The sequence below is a fragment of the Populus alba genome, chromosome 19 (genome assembly GCF_005239225.2).
Source record: "Populus alba chromosome 19, ASM523922v2, whole genome shotgun sequence".
NCBI lineage: Eukaryota > Viridiplantae > Streptophyta > Magnoliopsida > Malpighiales > Salicaceae > Populus > Populus alba.
Genome location: NC_133302.1, coordinates 7930522 through 7945265, shown reverse-complemented (window position 1 = coordinate 7945265; position 14744 = coordinate 7930522). Strand labels below are relative to the sequence as shown.

At 30.8% G+C, this 14744-nt stretch overlaps 2 protein-coding genes across 2 annotated transcripts; one reads left to right on the top strand and one right to left on the bottom strand.

Annotated features, from left to right (window-relative positions):
• The first annotated feature begins 3355 nt into the window (after positions 1–3355).
• On the top strand, positions 3356–8672 carry LOC118056964 (protein neprosin). Its single transcript, XM_073406455.1, has 8 exons — positions 3356–3498; positions 3883–4141; positions 4270–4356; positions 4797–5084; positions 6280–6450; positions 6583–6636; positions 7085–7231; positions 7934–8672. The coding sequence occupies exons 2-8, from the start codon at positions 3944–3946 to the stop codon at positions 8309–8311; spliced, it is 1323 nt and encodes a 440-aa protein (XP_073262556.1). The 5' UTR covers positions 3356–3498; positions 3883–3943; the 3' UTR covers positions 8312–8672.
• A 110-nt stretch (positions 8673–8782) lies between these two features.
• LOC118056963 (peroxiredoxin-2F, mitochondrial) lies at positions 8783–11284 on the bottom strand. The gene is made up of 5 exons (XM_035069411.2): positions 10984–11284; positions 10859–10888; positions 9934–10092; positions 9373–9467; positions 8783–9134 (listed from the first exon to the last, which is right to left on the bottom strand). The coding sequence occupies exons 1-5, from the start codon at positions 11203–11205 to the stop codon at positions 9029–9031; spliced, it is 612 nt and encodes a 203-aa protein (XP_034925302.1). The 5' UTR covers positions 11206–11284; the 3' UTR covers positions 8783–9028.
• Positions 11285–14744: the final 3460 nt, after the last annotated feature.

Here is a 14744-nt window from a genome sequence, read left to right as displayed (position 1 = left end):
ATTGCATATTATTTCAGTCATTGGGTTTTTAACGTAGTAACAGCTGTATTTTAAATTGTAATTTTTTTGGAAATTTATTAAAATAATATTTTTTAAAAAATTATTTTTAGTATCCTTTTACTCTAAAAAAATATAATTTTAAAAAAACTTAAAATTTTTTTAGAAGTGCAACGCACAAATAGGTTATTGGATTGGTGCTGTGGAAAGATGAGCAAAAAAGCGGTCTTCCTTCCAACTAAATGATCTGCTCTTGCAAAGATGAGCTATTCAGGAAGATCTGCAGCCCCTTTCTGGGCCCGAGTGGCAGCCTCGACCCGAGTGGAAGCACACTAAGCTCTAGGCCCTTGCTTTAGGTGTCTCAACCCTTTCCGCTTTGTTTCCCCCACCTTTCAACGACACGTGACCTTAGGTTTCTAGGGTTTCAATCTGAGGAGTGGACAAAACATTAAATTCAGGCTTTCAATATCTTAGAAATAGTATGGGAACGCGATTGAAACTGTATTTTTATAAAATTAAAATTTTTTATTTTTATTAAAATTTAATATGGTTTGTATGTTTTGGATCGTTTTGATGTGCTGATATTAAAAAATAATTTTTAAAAAATAAAAAAAATATTATAGGCATGTATTTCGATACAAAAAATTATTTGAAAAAAAAATAATTGTTGTCATCTTGCCTGAAATAATTGAAGGATACAGGGTTGAATTGTAAAAGAAAGGGTTTTTTTTTTATTTCTCACCCCCTTAGGTTTCTAGGGTTTTCAAAAAGGTGGGTCTAGGGAGAACTAGAGCGCCTGAGGAAGGCTATTGATTTAAAGGTTGAGTAGTTTATAGGGGTTGTGAATACTAATAATACCATTCTGCTACATGAGGCATCTATAGATTTACAAGAGATGCTTCATACAGCAAGCAACATAACTCGGGCAAGGCTTGAGACCTGAGTTGGGAAGTATCGATCTGGGTTAATTTAAATTTTTAAAATAATGTTGTTTTGGCAATAACAAATTGAAAAAAAAAGAATCAATGATCTGGAATGGGGTTGACTAGGTGGTGAGTAACTTTAGTTTTTATTCAGGTCAATTCTTCTTCTAACCCGAACCATATCGGGTCAGTCAAGTTTCAGATCAACCCCACCCCGCGGCCACTGGTTTTGATTGGTTATCCCTTCCGTCAACTCTTATTTCCTTCGCATGGTGGCTCTAATTATGAATCAAGTGACTAACTTCTTAAATGAAAAGGTAAATGTTTACCTAGTCTACCTCCTAGGTGAGGTTAACTCGTGACAGGCAAACCCGTTTTCCTTTTTTTTTTTTTGTTTCTCATTTAGAAATTTTCTTTGTCGGTTGTAAAAGAGAATAGGCTTGTATAAGCTATTTCTAAGAGTGGACACCCCTCATGCATCTCTCTCTAATTTACTACTATTATTAATTTTATATAATGTACCTTTGTTTTCCATAGCTGACAGGGGTCGTGTTTTAAGCTATATTCAAACAGAACTAAATCAATATCAATAGCATTTTTAATAATAAAAAAATAAATAAAACAATGTTATTTGATAAAAATGATTAACTCGGTGATACACAGGTAATCTAGATCTTAAATGGGTCTAAGACCACCTATGACTGTAACTCTATAAGGCGCTTTACCACTGTTAAATTCTGCGGACGCTTTAATGAGAACTAGGAAATACCTAGGGCGAGATTATAAGAGTCGATTTGGTCCGAAATGCTAGCTATATAGGAATCACAAAATGTACCTTTGTTGAATTCAAGTTGTTCATCTCTATGAACTAATTAACTTATAGCCAGATATTATAAATCTTCCTGCCAATTGTAGTTGAGCGCTAACCAAGTTAGTTTCTAGTATTTTCTTACATCATGGGTGACTGTTGATGAGTTTATATAGGGGTGATTATTTTCGGTTTGGTTTGGTTTTTATATATAAAAAAAGTAACTAAACAGAATTTTTTTTTTATAAAAGAACCGAAATCGGTTCAAACCGACTGATTTCAGTTCGGTTTGGTGTGGTTTTTTAGAAAAAAACCAGTTCAAACTGATTTTTTTTTTTGCTTGATTTTGGCTTGATTTTTTTTTAATTTGACTCGATTCTTTTCCAATTTTTTTTTTGTTTGGAGTTTTTAATTTCAGGTTTCTAAAATCGAACTAAACCGATAAGTTTTTTTAAAATTTTAATTATTTTTTTTTTCAATTTAATTTTTTCAATTATTATTTTTCAATTTTCTTGATTTAATTAATTTTTTTTCTAGTATATATCATCTCAACTTGGGGAGGTTTACACCTAAAAATGGCCTTTGCGAATTCATTAATTACATGTTGATCTCTCTCTCTCTCTTTAAAAAAAAATGAAGTGGTTTTTGAATTGAGCTGCTTAATTAATTATGATTGTGCCCATCACCTCGTTTGTGGGATCTTGTAGGAGAAACATTAAATCTATTTCTTGATGGTGTCCCCTTCCTATATAAATGCAAGAATCAAAATTAATGCACTGTCTACTTTGTCTTTATATTTTTATTATTGAGAATAATATAAAATTATTTTTAAAGCATCATTTTATAATTTAATTTTTAAATTGTGATAGTTTTTTAATGGGGTCAAAATCTAAATAATTAAATAATTACAAGTTTGAATCTTATTTTTATTATTCTATCTAATTAAATTAAAAATATTAAGTATAAGGTAGTGATTGTACAGTTTTAAGCTAAAAAAATTCAATTGTAGTAGAAAATAATATAAAACCAATAGCAAAATCTTATTTAATTCCTTTTATTTTTATTTTTGAGTTTATAAATTCATCAAGTAAACAAAATGATGACATATCTTTCTAGGAGGGATTGACTTGGCCCTTTCGCAAATCAAACTTTCATTTTTTTTTTTTTTTTTTAAAAAGATTGTTGCTGGGTAGACAACAATGGTGTGCCTACGTCAAGAGTCAGGATTAACAAGTATTTATTTATTTATTAGAATCATACAGGAATTCAAGACATTTCCACCATTTAATAATTTGAGTCAAACATCAAAGTTCTACATGGAATCGAGCCATAGAAGTATTTGAGATTCGAGAATAGAAACTTAAAAATCTTAATTTAATCCTCGATTTAATATTTTCTTATTCTTAATTTATCATCCTCATCCTGTAGTTAATTCAAATCTCTTCTCTCGTAATCATTTATTTCTCAAATACATAATCACAGGTTATCACAATATCAATTTATTTTTCAAAATTGATATATATATATAGATTAGGTGAAGAAATATGAAATATACAAGCCAAGTGGCAACACCAAAGCATAGAGAACACAGCAATTGAGTGCTACTTGGAGTTTAAAAAAGGGTAGGACTGAGGAAAGGAGAAGACTGGGAAGGAAAGAAAGCTATGGCTATGAAACTCTTAAAGTGAAAACATTAATGACAAAGTTATATGGTGGCAGATGAAGCACATTCAAGGAGCGCAATAAAAAGCAGCCTGCATATATTGTTGGGTAGGTCTCGGTTTTTATAGTGCTTTCAAGTCTTTGTTTCTTCTCTGTCTTTGTCCTCGATCGGTGCACCTCCATAGGAACAAAACGAAAGATTTAACACTAACATATATGTTTTACTCTTCTTTCTCAATATATCTGTATCTGAATTCAATGTAAGCAATGATGAACTTGATAGTGAATGTTTAAGAGAGGGAGCCGGCCTCTACATATGCAGGTTAATTAACCATCTCCACCAACCTTCCTTCTCGCCATAAAGACCCCAGAAAAAGAGAGAGAGAGAGAGAAGAGTCATTTTCCATTACCTGTTCTGGTTTCCGTGTGGGTTTGGTGCAAGTGATTAGATTAATTTGTTACTAAGCTATTTGTGTTTTGTTTTTTTTCTAGTAATGGTTTGTTAGTTCCCCTCAGTCTCCTTCTGCGTTTCTTTCTTGGCACTGAAAGAAACATGGGTTTTGTGGTGAATAAGAGAGGGTTTCTAGCTCCTCTTCCTCCTCTTGTTCTAGCTCTTCTCTTTGTCCAAAGGTTTACTGTTGTCGTGTCAGCCCTAAATTACACAAATCATAGGCAAGTCAGTAGCATGAGACTTGAAAGGATTCAAAGGCACTTGGACAAGATCAACAAGCCTCCAGTCATGACCATAGAGGTATATATTACATATCTATCTTCTTAAATTTACACCAAATTTTTGTTTCTTTGTTCATGTTTTGATTTCATCTGATCATGTGGGGATAATTAGTTTCTTGTTTTGACATTTTTCTTTGATCTTTACAGAGCCCAGATGGAGATATCATAGACTGTGTTCATAAAAGAAAACAGCCTGCTTTAGATCACCCTCTTTTAAAGAATCACAAGATCCAGGTAAATAACCTATAAAAAACTTCAAAAAAAAACACCCCCTCCCCTCTCTTGCCCTGTCCATTCCATTAACATGTAACATTGCTAATTAACGAAGTTAATTTCTCTTCTTTTTTTGTCACTATCTTTCAACATTTATCTAGGTTAACTTCCTGTTTGACAATAAACACTACCATATTATAACCTTTTTACGTGTAAAAGAAGGTTATGAAGCTCCCCAATGCTCCTAAATCTTGTGTATGAAAAAGGACTTTCTTGGCTCCATGTATTCTATCATCTTCCGTTTCTCTTAAAAAACTCACTATATATTCAATTAGTATAAAGCTTAAAGGTAGAGCTAAATCTTCTTTTCTCTCTCTCTCTCTCATTCCTTAGATAACATGTAGTAATGTTAACTGTGATTAATGCTAGTAATTATGATGATTATGCGATGTAATTAACAGAGAGAGCCCCCAGAAATGCCTAGAGTGAAAGCGTTGAAAGAGGATGATGAGTTGAGATCAGAAAGAACAAAGAAGAGCAATGAAGCAGAAGGCGTGAGAGGTTCATGGCAAATGTGGCACCGGAATGGGACAAGGTGCCCGCAGGGCACCGTTCCTATACGGCGGAGCGCTGTTCATGATGTGCTGAGAGCCAAGTCTTTGTTTGATTTTGGCAAGAAACAACAAAGATCAATCTCTCTTGCTAGACACATAGATGCACCTGATGTAGTTAGTGGCAATGGACATGAGGTATCCTATCTTTTCTCACCCTCCCTTTGAAAAGAGTGCAATTTTGATTTTCATTGCCTCAACATATATATATATATATATATATATATATATATATATATATATATATATATTGATTATTTTCATATATAGTTATTTCAAAATAATTATGTGCAAGTACATAAAAAAGAAATTCGATTTTCACTACTCATGCATCATATGGTGTGCTGCCTTTAGTTCAAACTCTCTCGTGCAGAAAGACAATAAAATTATGCTATTTTGACTTGAAATATTAATGATACATTACATTTTTACACCTTCATATTTAATGTTTCATTGATGAGAGCTCAATATTTTTTATTTTCCTTTTTGAGAATTATGAGATTTTAAAGAACAAATTGCTTCGTAATTAAACTGAGAAATTCGGTTTTTAATGTAGAAGGAGTATGGGAAAATTTCATGGTACACAATAAATAATAAAAAATATCTTATTAATAATGGGGTCCAAAGAGACTGATACAAGAAAGAAAAATAAAATAAAATTTATAATTCTTCAAAAACAATAAGACTATTTTTATTTAAAATTTATCTCATCTCCTTACATCAATTTTTTTTAAAAAAGTGAATATTAGAGAATAACTAATAGCTAATAGGCATGTTACTAATTATATAATTAAGCACCATGAAATTTCTTTTCTTTGATATGAGGAGTATTGATGTTGTTTCTACACAATTAAATTAGCAATTATCAAATATTGATTGTTGACAATTGACATGTTTATAAAGTGAGTTGCGATTGTGCTAGTCATACAACAATGTTGTATATTTGACATGGGATAATTGTTTGCTCAATTAAATAATAATAATAAATATTATTTTCAATATTTACAAAGAAAAAGATGACAACTTCTTAGCTCTTACTGTAATTATTATTAAAATATAGAATTCACAATACTTTGAATTTTGGTATTTTCTTTTGATTATTAATAAAAATTATTATTAACAGTTGCTCATACCAAAAAAGTAGATATATACTAATTTTTAATACAAATAAATTTATATTTGGTTAGTATTTCTGGATTAAAAAAAATAGATATAAAAATAAAAATAAAAAATAAATTTGTTTATAAATAATTTTAGAGTTGATTTTTAGATTCTTAAGTTCGTGTTATATTCATTTTCTACCCTTTGATCAATCTCATTCTCTGGTTCATAGCATGCAATTGCCTACACTGGATCATCACAAGAGGTGTATGGAGCGAAGGCAACAATTAACGTGTGGGGTCCACCTATCCAAGTGGTCAATGAGTTCAGTCTATCACAGATCTGGATTCTCTCGGGATCGTTCGACGGCTCAGATCTCAACAGCATAGAAGCTGGGTGGCAGGTATCTCCTGTGCACACTATTTCAATTATAATTAACTACTATATTTTTTATGGATTAATAAATGGTTTATATATTAATTATATGTTTAATTAATGGGATTTTCTGAAATAATGATTTTATTCTACTAGTCAGGTCAGTCCGGAGCTTTATGGTGACAGCAGGCCCAGACTGTTTACTTATTGGACGGTAAGATCTCTGATCATATTTAATTCTCAATTACTAATTAATTCTAATTTATATTTATGTTTATTGAGCAAAACAAAGAGAGAAGATAGGAAAATTACTAAAAAAAAAAAAAAATCAAAGGTAGGGTGGAATTTGTAATGGCTTGTGAGGCTACAAAATAATTTTTTATGAAAATTATAATGAAATAAAAAAAAATAAAAAGTTAATAAAGATTTTGTTGGCGATTCAACAGAAATTTAATATGTCAATAATGGCTATGAAAATTCCAATAAATGAAAATTCAACTGTTCTCTCTTCTCTAATTTTTTCTTTTCCCTTCTGTAAAAATAATAATAATAAAAAAACAATTCATATTGTTGTTTTGTAGAAGATATTTTTCCAATTTGATAGTTTTGGGAAAGAAAGAACCCTAAAATGACAGTCATTATTTTAAATTTGAATCTTGCAGAGCGATTCATATCAAGCAACAGGGTGCTACAACCTTCTTTGTGCAGGATTTGTGCAAACCCATAGCAGAATAGCCATCGGAGCTGCCATTTCTCCTGTTTCATCATACACAGGCAACCAATATGATATCAGCATCCTCATTTGGAAGGTACTGGTATATTAGTAATTTGCGCTTCTAATTGATCAATAATATTTTTTTAAAAAAAAACTATTAAGAAAAATATTAAAAATATTTGAAGTATTTTAGTCTAATAACATACCAGATCCAAGAGATTTGAATTTAAAATAGTTAGGTCTCACAATCATATTAGATCTAAGTTTTTTAGATCCATCGGCTACGGCAGAATTTAGAGCCTTGATGTTGATATTGTTGCTATATACCTAGATCTAATGAGCTTGGGTTTGATTTATTTGCAAAATCCAAACAAACACATAAACAAAAAATATTATGTATTTTAGTAGTTAAAATAGAAAAAAAGAAGAAGATAAATAATCAAAGAAATGTCTCAATTCACAGTAAGATATCTCTGGATTTATAATAATTTTTCCACACCCTTTTGTTATAATAAAAGCCTCATATATTCCCTTAAATTTCATGTTAAGAAATAACGGAGAATCCGATGACAACCCATCCAACCAATATGTAGTTTAATGAGCTGATATTAATGTTTCTTTTCGTCTTTCTCGTAAGAGATCCAGAGAGTTTGAACCTATCATTTATGTAACATAATATTTAGAACTTATTGCATTTAAATTTCTTGCACATTCTACTTATTGCAAAAACTTATTTGTCTAATTAGCTTTTTTATTTTATTGTTCCAACTTTTTGTTTGTTTTGTTTTGGAATCAGGATCCGAAGCTAGGTAATTGGTGGATGAGTTTTGGTGACAATACCCTAGTAGGATACTGGCCAGCTGAGCTATTTACACACCTAGCAGAGCATGCCACCATGGTGGAGTGGGGCGGCGAGGTGGTGAACTCAAGGGCCAACGGCAAGCACACATCGACACAGATGGGGTCGGGCCACTTCGCAGAGGATGGGTTCGGAAAAGCAAGCTATTTTCGGAACCTAGAGATTGTAGACTCTGATAACAGCCTCAGCTCCGCCCGAAGTATCTCAACCCTAGCTGAAAACACCAATTGTTACAACATCCAAAGCTCCTACAGCAATGAATGGGGCACAAACTTCTATTATGGTGGCCCTGGGAACAATCCACGGTGCCCGTGATCATGCTCCTCCTCGTCATCGTCAAGAATTGAAGATATAGTTTCTAGGTCCACGTAAATCTCGAGTTCTGTCAAATTCTTTAAATATGTAATTATGTTCATGCTATTTCCATTCTTGTTTCTGCCATGTTTCCCATGTTTTTGGATGTCTTGTTATGAGGAAGGAATGTGAGGATTCGTAAAATGGGAAAAGTGATATAGCATAAACAAGCATGGAAATAGCTGTATTTTATGTCAATTTTGATATGATTGTATGAAAATCAACCTTACAATCATTTTCTTGGGTTAAAAAATTGTTAGAGGAATGTTTTTATTATAAGTTGTTCATGAGAATATATTGAAATAATATATATTTTTTTTTTATTTTTCACATAAATACATAAACACAATCGGAAAACAACAAAACAAAACAAAAAATTAAAAAAACAAAAACAAAATCATACAGTCTCCATGTTTAGAATTTCTAGTCACCGGAGAGAAAATTTTAGATTTCATTAGAATTTATGAGAGAGGTGAGACTAGAAGTGGGTAAATGCAACGTATTCCCTCCAACGAAAGATACTAGTACAACACCACAGACAAAACAGCCAAGAGTACTCTGGAATCAAACATATGATACATAGCAACAACCTGAATTATTTTAAGGTAACCCAAAAATCATAGATTGGCATGCTTGGCATAAAAGCTCCGGTGGATTATAAACATAGCCAAAGAAAAATTAGATTTGTCCCAGTATGACTTCTCCGCCGGAAACCTTGAACTCAGATGGAGCTTCCTCTACATTTAGAACCTTTACTCTTCCATCTTCCACATAAGCAGACCATCTACACAAAGTACGCAAGAGTCAAATGTCTAAGGAAAATATATCCATGATCAACACACAGATCAGTAGAGTCTTGGGTGAGTAAAAGTAAATAACCAATATAAACTACGAATTGCATCTTAGGGTTAATTGGCTCAAAGAGACAAACAGGGAAATCAAATGAGATCCCTAGATCAGATAATTCAGAATGCTGAGAAACGCATGTTAGAACACCAAGAACAGACATGATGGCATCATACCTTTCAGAGCGATGCCCTAGCAAAGCAACAGAGAGATCTTTATCTAATTCCAAGCTCTTGTGAAGGCTCCCATCAAAGTCTCCATAAAATTCAATCTAAAATAGAAAAAGGCTAGTTAAAAGGGAAATAAAGTGAAGAAGATACTGCATATTGGAACAGTTCACTACCCTAACAAGATGACATTGTTCCAGCAAAGAGGATAAAACTTCTACAGTATGGAAATAATAACAGCACCGATGCTTCATGGGATTAAGTGGCCGGAAAATTAACTCCACTTGCAGACATCTTATGAAGCAGCAAACAGTATATGGTTTAGTGATGTCACATAATTGCACAATTAGGGAATAAAGCCATTAAGGTCATGTCTACTTTGAAGAATTATCTAGTTTTCTAGGAAATTTCCTAGAATATAGAAAACAGTAAAGATTCAACCATAAATTTTAACTGGAAATTGAGACATTACAAAAAAGATGACAAGCAAAATCAAAACAAATAGAAAGGTTTTCAGATCACATGTAAGAAAAGAGAAACAAATGTATATGATTCACAATAATCACTTACAGCATCTTTAGCTTGAAGTTTCTCTGCCCAAGCATTCATAGTATATGGATCGTTAACAGCCACACAAATGACAGAGTCAATCCCTTTAGCCTTGAACTTATCAATTATATTTTTGTAACTAGGCACATGCTGCTGTGAACAAACCCCTGTGTATGCTCCCTGGACATGGTAAACGCAACACATAAAAATAGTTTTCTATCAACAAAATTAATTCACAAAATAAAAGGAATCATGTTTTAGCTATTTAGGTCATTCTTTATCAAATCTTTGACTTGACAATCTTATTCCCAAAACAAATTAAATCGTTTTCACACTTTCTTGAATAAAAACCGCCCTCTTCTCCTCTTCCCCATTGTCATCCACACCAGTGTTGGCGTTGAGACAACAATCATTTTGGCTTCCAACTTCATGTCTATCATACCAAAAGGAAAAGTGCAATAACCTTGTGAATTTAACATAATGGATAGCACAAATGCAGCCACTAAACATTATACTAACCTTGAATCACTAACTGCAACCGAGCAATAATTGTCTCCTTTTTTTTATGCCAGTCACTTGCAAAGTTCAAGAAATTTTAAAACCTCAATTTTAAATATTTAATCACAACACCAGTAGGCGTCTGGCCTAATGGTAGTGAGCTCCTTGTACTTGCAAGGAGGTCACAGATTCGAATCCTGTCTAGAGTATTTGAGCTTAAAATATGCCCCATTACAAGAGAATGCCAGATTAAACCTTCATCTTTTATCCCTAGATTGCTTAACCACTGATTGTGTGCTGTAGGGTCCTATCAATAGCCAAAAAAAAAAAAAAAAAAGACCTAATTGCCAACAATCAATTAAAATTATACCCAAAAAAAAAATCAATTCCACCAAATATGTAATAAAAGAAGCAGGAAAATATGAATTAAAATGCAGAAGATACTTACAGGGAGGCCGAAGATGACAACTTTTTTGCCCTGAAATTATGAAATTAAAGAAAACAAATCACAATTAATTAAAACATTAAAAAATTGGTATTTTACGTATTTAATATCTCAATTAATTAGCTAACCTTGAAAATGTCTTTTAATGGAGTTGTTGAGAATTTTGAAGAAACACCTTCGTCCCAGGTCCGGGATTTTTGGAGGGAAACGCCGGGTGCAGCGGAGACTATGTCAGTCCCGACTGCAACCTTAGCGTAGGATCTCCACGATCCTCCGATGATTCCGAGACTATCAGCCATTGACTTGAGGAGGCAAGAAGGGCTTGTTCGCTTGAGGATTGCAGATGCCATGGCTTTACTACGCTTTACTCGATTGTGTTTCACTCTTGTTTGTTTGCTGTTGTTTATGCAAGTTTAAGGTTTCTTGGCTGTTGGAGGAGGGTCTATCAAAATGAAAGTAGTGAACGACATTCACATAGGAACGTTTGGCTTGTCGTTTCAATGACATTAGACTGTCATTCACTATTAAAAGTCCGAGTGTTCATTCATATAGGCGGGTCAAGTTTGATTCTTTAATCTAATCTTTATTTTAAAAGTGTTTTTAAAAATATTTAATTATTTTTATTTTTTATATTTAAAATTAATATTATTTTAGTATTTTTAAATTATTTTGATACATTGATATCAAAAATAATTTTTTAAAAATAAAAATATATATTATTTTAATATATTTCTAAATAAAAAAACACATTGAAAAATAACTACGATCATATTCTTAAACACGCTTTATAACTCTAATCAAATCAACTTTTGATATTTTATAAATTATTAATTCAATACATTTAATATTTTTAAATTCAAACAAGTTGGAATAATATTTTTATATTTATAATATCCATGGATTTGTGAGCATGTGAAATCTTTTATTTAAAAATATATATTTTATAAAAGTAAATAATTGGATAAATTACTTAATCTAGTACATTTGAAATACTTATCACAAAATTTTTGTATGCAATTTGCATAATAAAAAAGCAAAATCAATCAAGTGGCAGGAAAAAAAAAAACTATGTAAAAGAAAATATGAAATTAATACCTCCAGTCCCATGTCCATAAGACACAACAGACTCCTTTACTTTCTTATTAGTAGTTTTAGCTAGCCACTGAAAAAAATGTTATTTATACTAGAGACTTTCTAACGTTACTTATGTTTAATGAGCTATTCGAACTGGATCGTGTTAAGTAAATTTTAAACATCTCAATTTATGATATTCATTTATTAAGTGTTTTTTACTCATTATTATTTATAATATACATATTAATCAATTTTAACGAGTTGAGTTGGTTGGGTATTGTAAATTTTATAGATATCCTAGTTTTTTTTTTTAACAAACTAATTAAAAAAAACAGAAGCTAAAACATGAGGAAAAAATATTGTATACATGCCTTGATTTACTATATATTGTATAGTTTTGTACTGGAAAAAAAAAAACACAAAGAACTGTCTTCAAAGGCCTACAATGAACTTTTCACATGGTTTAATTGACATTTTAGAATTGTTTAGAGACATCTTGGTCTTTTCATGAATTTTTTGTATTGTAAAAACATTTTATTATTCTTAAAAAAAAACATTTAACTATAGTCAATAAGCCTTTTTAATATTTTGATTTTTTGCTATAATATAATGACTCCTTTTGCCATTGTAATCAAAATTTCAAAAGCTTAACTACAGGGATTTAGTATACATTTCACACTATTTTTTTGTAATATGGTTTTGGTCTTAGGGACAATGTGATCTTTTCATAAATAATTGCTTAAGGGTGGCTAGCTCTAGTGGTAAAAAAAATCTTCTTTATGCCATTTGATTCATCCCATCCTCTTTTTCCTTTATATGTGGTGCGTGTGTTCTACAGAGTTTTGATGCAATGTCAATAACTTTTTTTTTTCCCTTTCTTTTCTCTTTCCTTTTAGAAATATGTGCATAACTCTTTAAATTTGCAGATCAACCATTTAAGTTATTTTTCTTTTGATCTCATTTTTTTTTGTTTTTATTTTTCATATTCAATGCTTTTTTTTTTGTAAGTTTTTTTATCTAAGATTTTTTTTTCTAATTTAATTCTTTAATATTAAATTGATCGAGAATTGAACATCTTAATTAAATCCAAGTCTACAATTTTAAGGGTTGAAATTTAGAATATCATCACAAGTTAGAAGATTCACTCATTTGTTATGGATTGAAATAGTAAATTTATCGTTTTGTCCTACAAAGTCTTTAACACTCACCCTCCTTCAATTATTGTGGATTAGTTATTTTTTAATTGATTGAGGTTACTTTTGTCTTTGTACATCTTTTTTTTACAAAAGTTAAATTACTAAAATACCCTTAAAATGAAAACAACACTTAACTTGTGTGGGGTTCTTTTTTAAATTCAGGAGCTTAATCTTAATCTTAAGGGCAATTTGATATTTTAATTAATATTAATAACAATTAAAAAAAACTATTTTTTTTATTTTATCCTTTAATGTTGGATTGGTTGGGAAATAGACTTCATAAGTGATTTTTTTTTTTTTTGCTTTGTATAGGGTTAATGCTTAAAATTACAAGCATTTTTTTTTATAATATAATTAAGTTAAATTTGTTTTAAAAATACAAACGTATTGAAACCAGTTGAGTCTATGAATAGAGTCGTGGGGTGACTAGGGTCATCTAGTATATTTTCATCTCAATACTTAAAAGAAAAGGTTTTCATCTTGATGCTTTTTTATAAACTATGTTATGCTTTTACTAGTCATTTGAGTTGCCTTTAAATCCATAAAATTAACCAATTCATATCATTTCAACTCATATACGGTTTAATTAGAAACTTGTGCTGAACAAGGAGTTGGGTTGAGAGATTTTAAAATTTATCTGCTTGTTTAAGTTTAATAACTTTACCAAAAAGTTTCCAAGTTAATATTTTTTTTGTATTTAAAAAAAAAATTCATTTGACCCATAAGAGAGTGTGAGCCAATCAACTGGCCTTATATAAGATAGAGTTATGACAATGTAGTATCTTCTTGTATTTCTATACTTTAGATCTTTTTTTTTATCATAAATATTTAATGATATTTGAAAATCCAATATGCTAAGGAATAGGGTTATAGTGTTTAGATAGTAGATGATGATTATACATTCATATCAATATTTCAATCCTAGAAAATGGAACATCAGAGGCTTGATGGTTAAGGTCTCAACTACTGCAAAACAATCTCTCTGTGAAGTTTTGGAACCCTCTTATAATAAGTCAATGACTTTATTACAAGTGATTATAATAAATGAAATAAATAAGCATTTAACTATAAAAGCTAGAATGTTTGTTCTTGGTTTTTTGTGATAAATGTTTAAAGACTAAAAATTATGAATAATTTACATAGGTGGTTTGAAGGGTATTTATAACTCTTGTATTATGAACCATGTTCTTTTTTTCAAAAGGTTAATAGTCTTTTCCTCTTGAATATCTGAGTTAGAAAGAAATCCTTTAAATCAACATTAATGCTGATGGAAATATCTCTTGCACTGCATTAATATTGATGGGAATTACATGTTCACATCATTAGTGCTGCTGATAGACAAATAATAGAGCTACATAATACTTTTAGACCATATTTCTTATACAACATTAATGTTGATTGAAATAACTGTTTTGTAACATTTATGTTGATTTAAATATATTCAACTCTTAAAGAACTTTTATATATCCAGGGGTGTAAGGAAATGATTACCTTAAGCTTTCAACATCTCGGGTTAAGGGTTTTAGGGATAGCCTTACAACCCTCACATGAGATCAATAAAGATCATCGATTGTATGTTTAGATCTGGAATGATTCTAAACTCAAGGATGTTCAGTCTT

Excerpts from the sequence above, each read along its gene's own strand:
- LOC118056964 (XM_073406455.1), top strand. The coding sequence starts at position 3,944 with ATGGGTTTTGTGGTGAATAAGAGAGGGTTTCTAGCTCCTCTTCCTCCT. Across the intron at positions 4,357-4,796 it reads TAAAGAATCACAAGATCCAG|AGAGAGCCCCCAGAAATGCC; the intron begins GTAAATAACCTA and ends TGTAATTAACAG. Across the intron at positions 5,085-6,279 it reads TTAGTGGCAATGGACATGAG|CATGCAATTGCCTACACTGG; the intron begins GTATCCTATCTT and ends TCTGGTTCATAG.
- LOC118056963 (XM_035069411.2), bottom strand. The coding sequence starts at position 11,205 with ATGGCATCTGCAATCCTCAAGCGAACAAGCCCTTCTTGCCTCCTCAAG. Across the intron at positions 10,889-10,983 it reads CATTAAAAGACATTTTCAAG|GGCAAAAAAGTTGTCATCTT; the intron begins GTTAGCTAATTA and ends TCATAATTTCAG. Across the intron at positions 10,093-10,858 it reads TTGTCATCTTCGGCCTCCCT|GGAGCATACACAGGGGTTTG; the intron begins GTAAGTATCTTC and ends TACCATGTCCAG.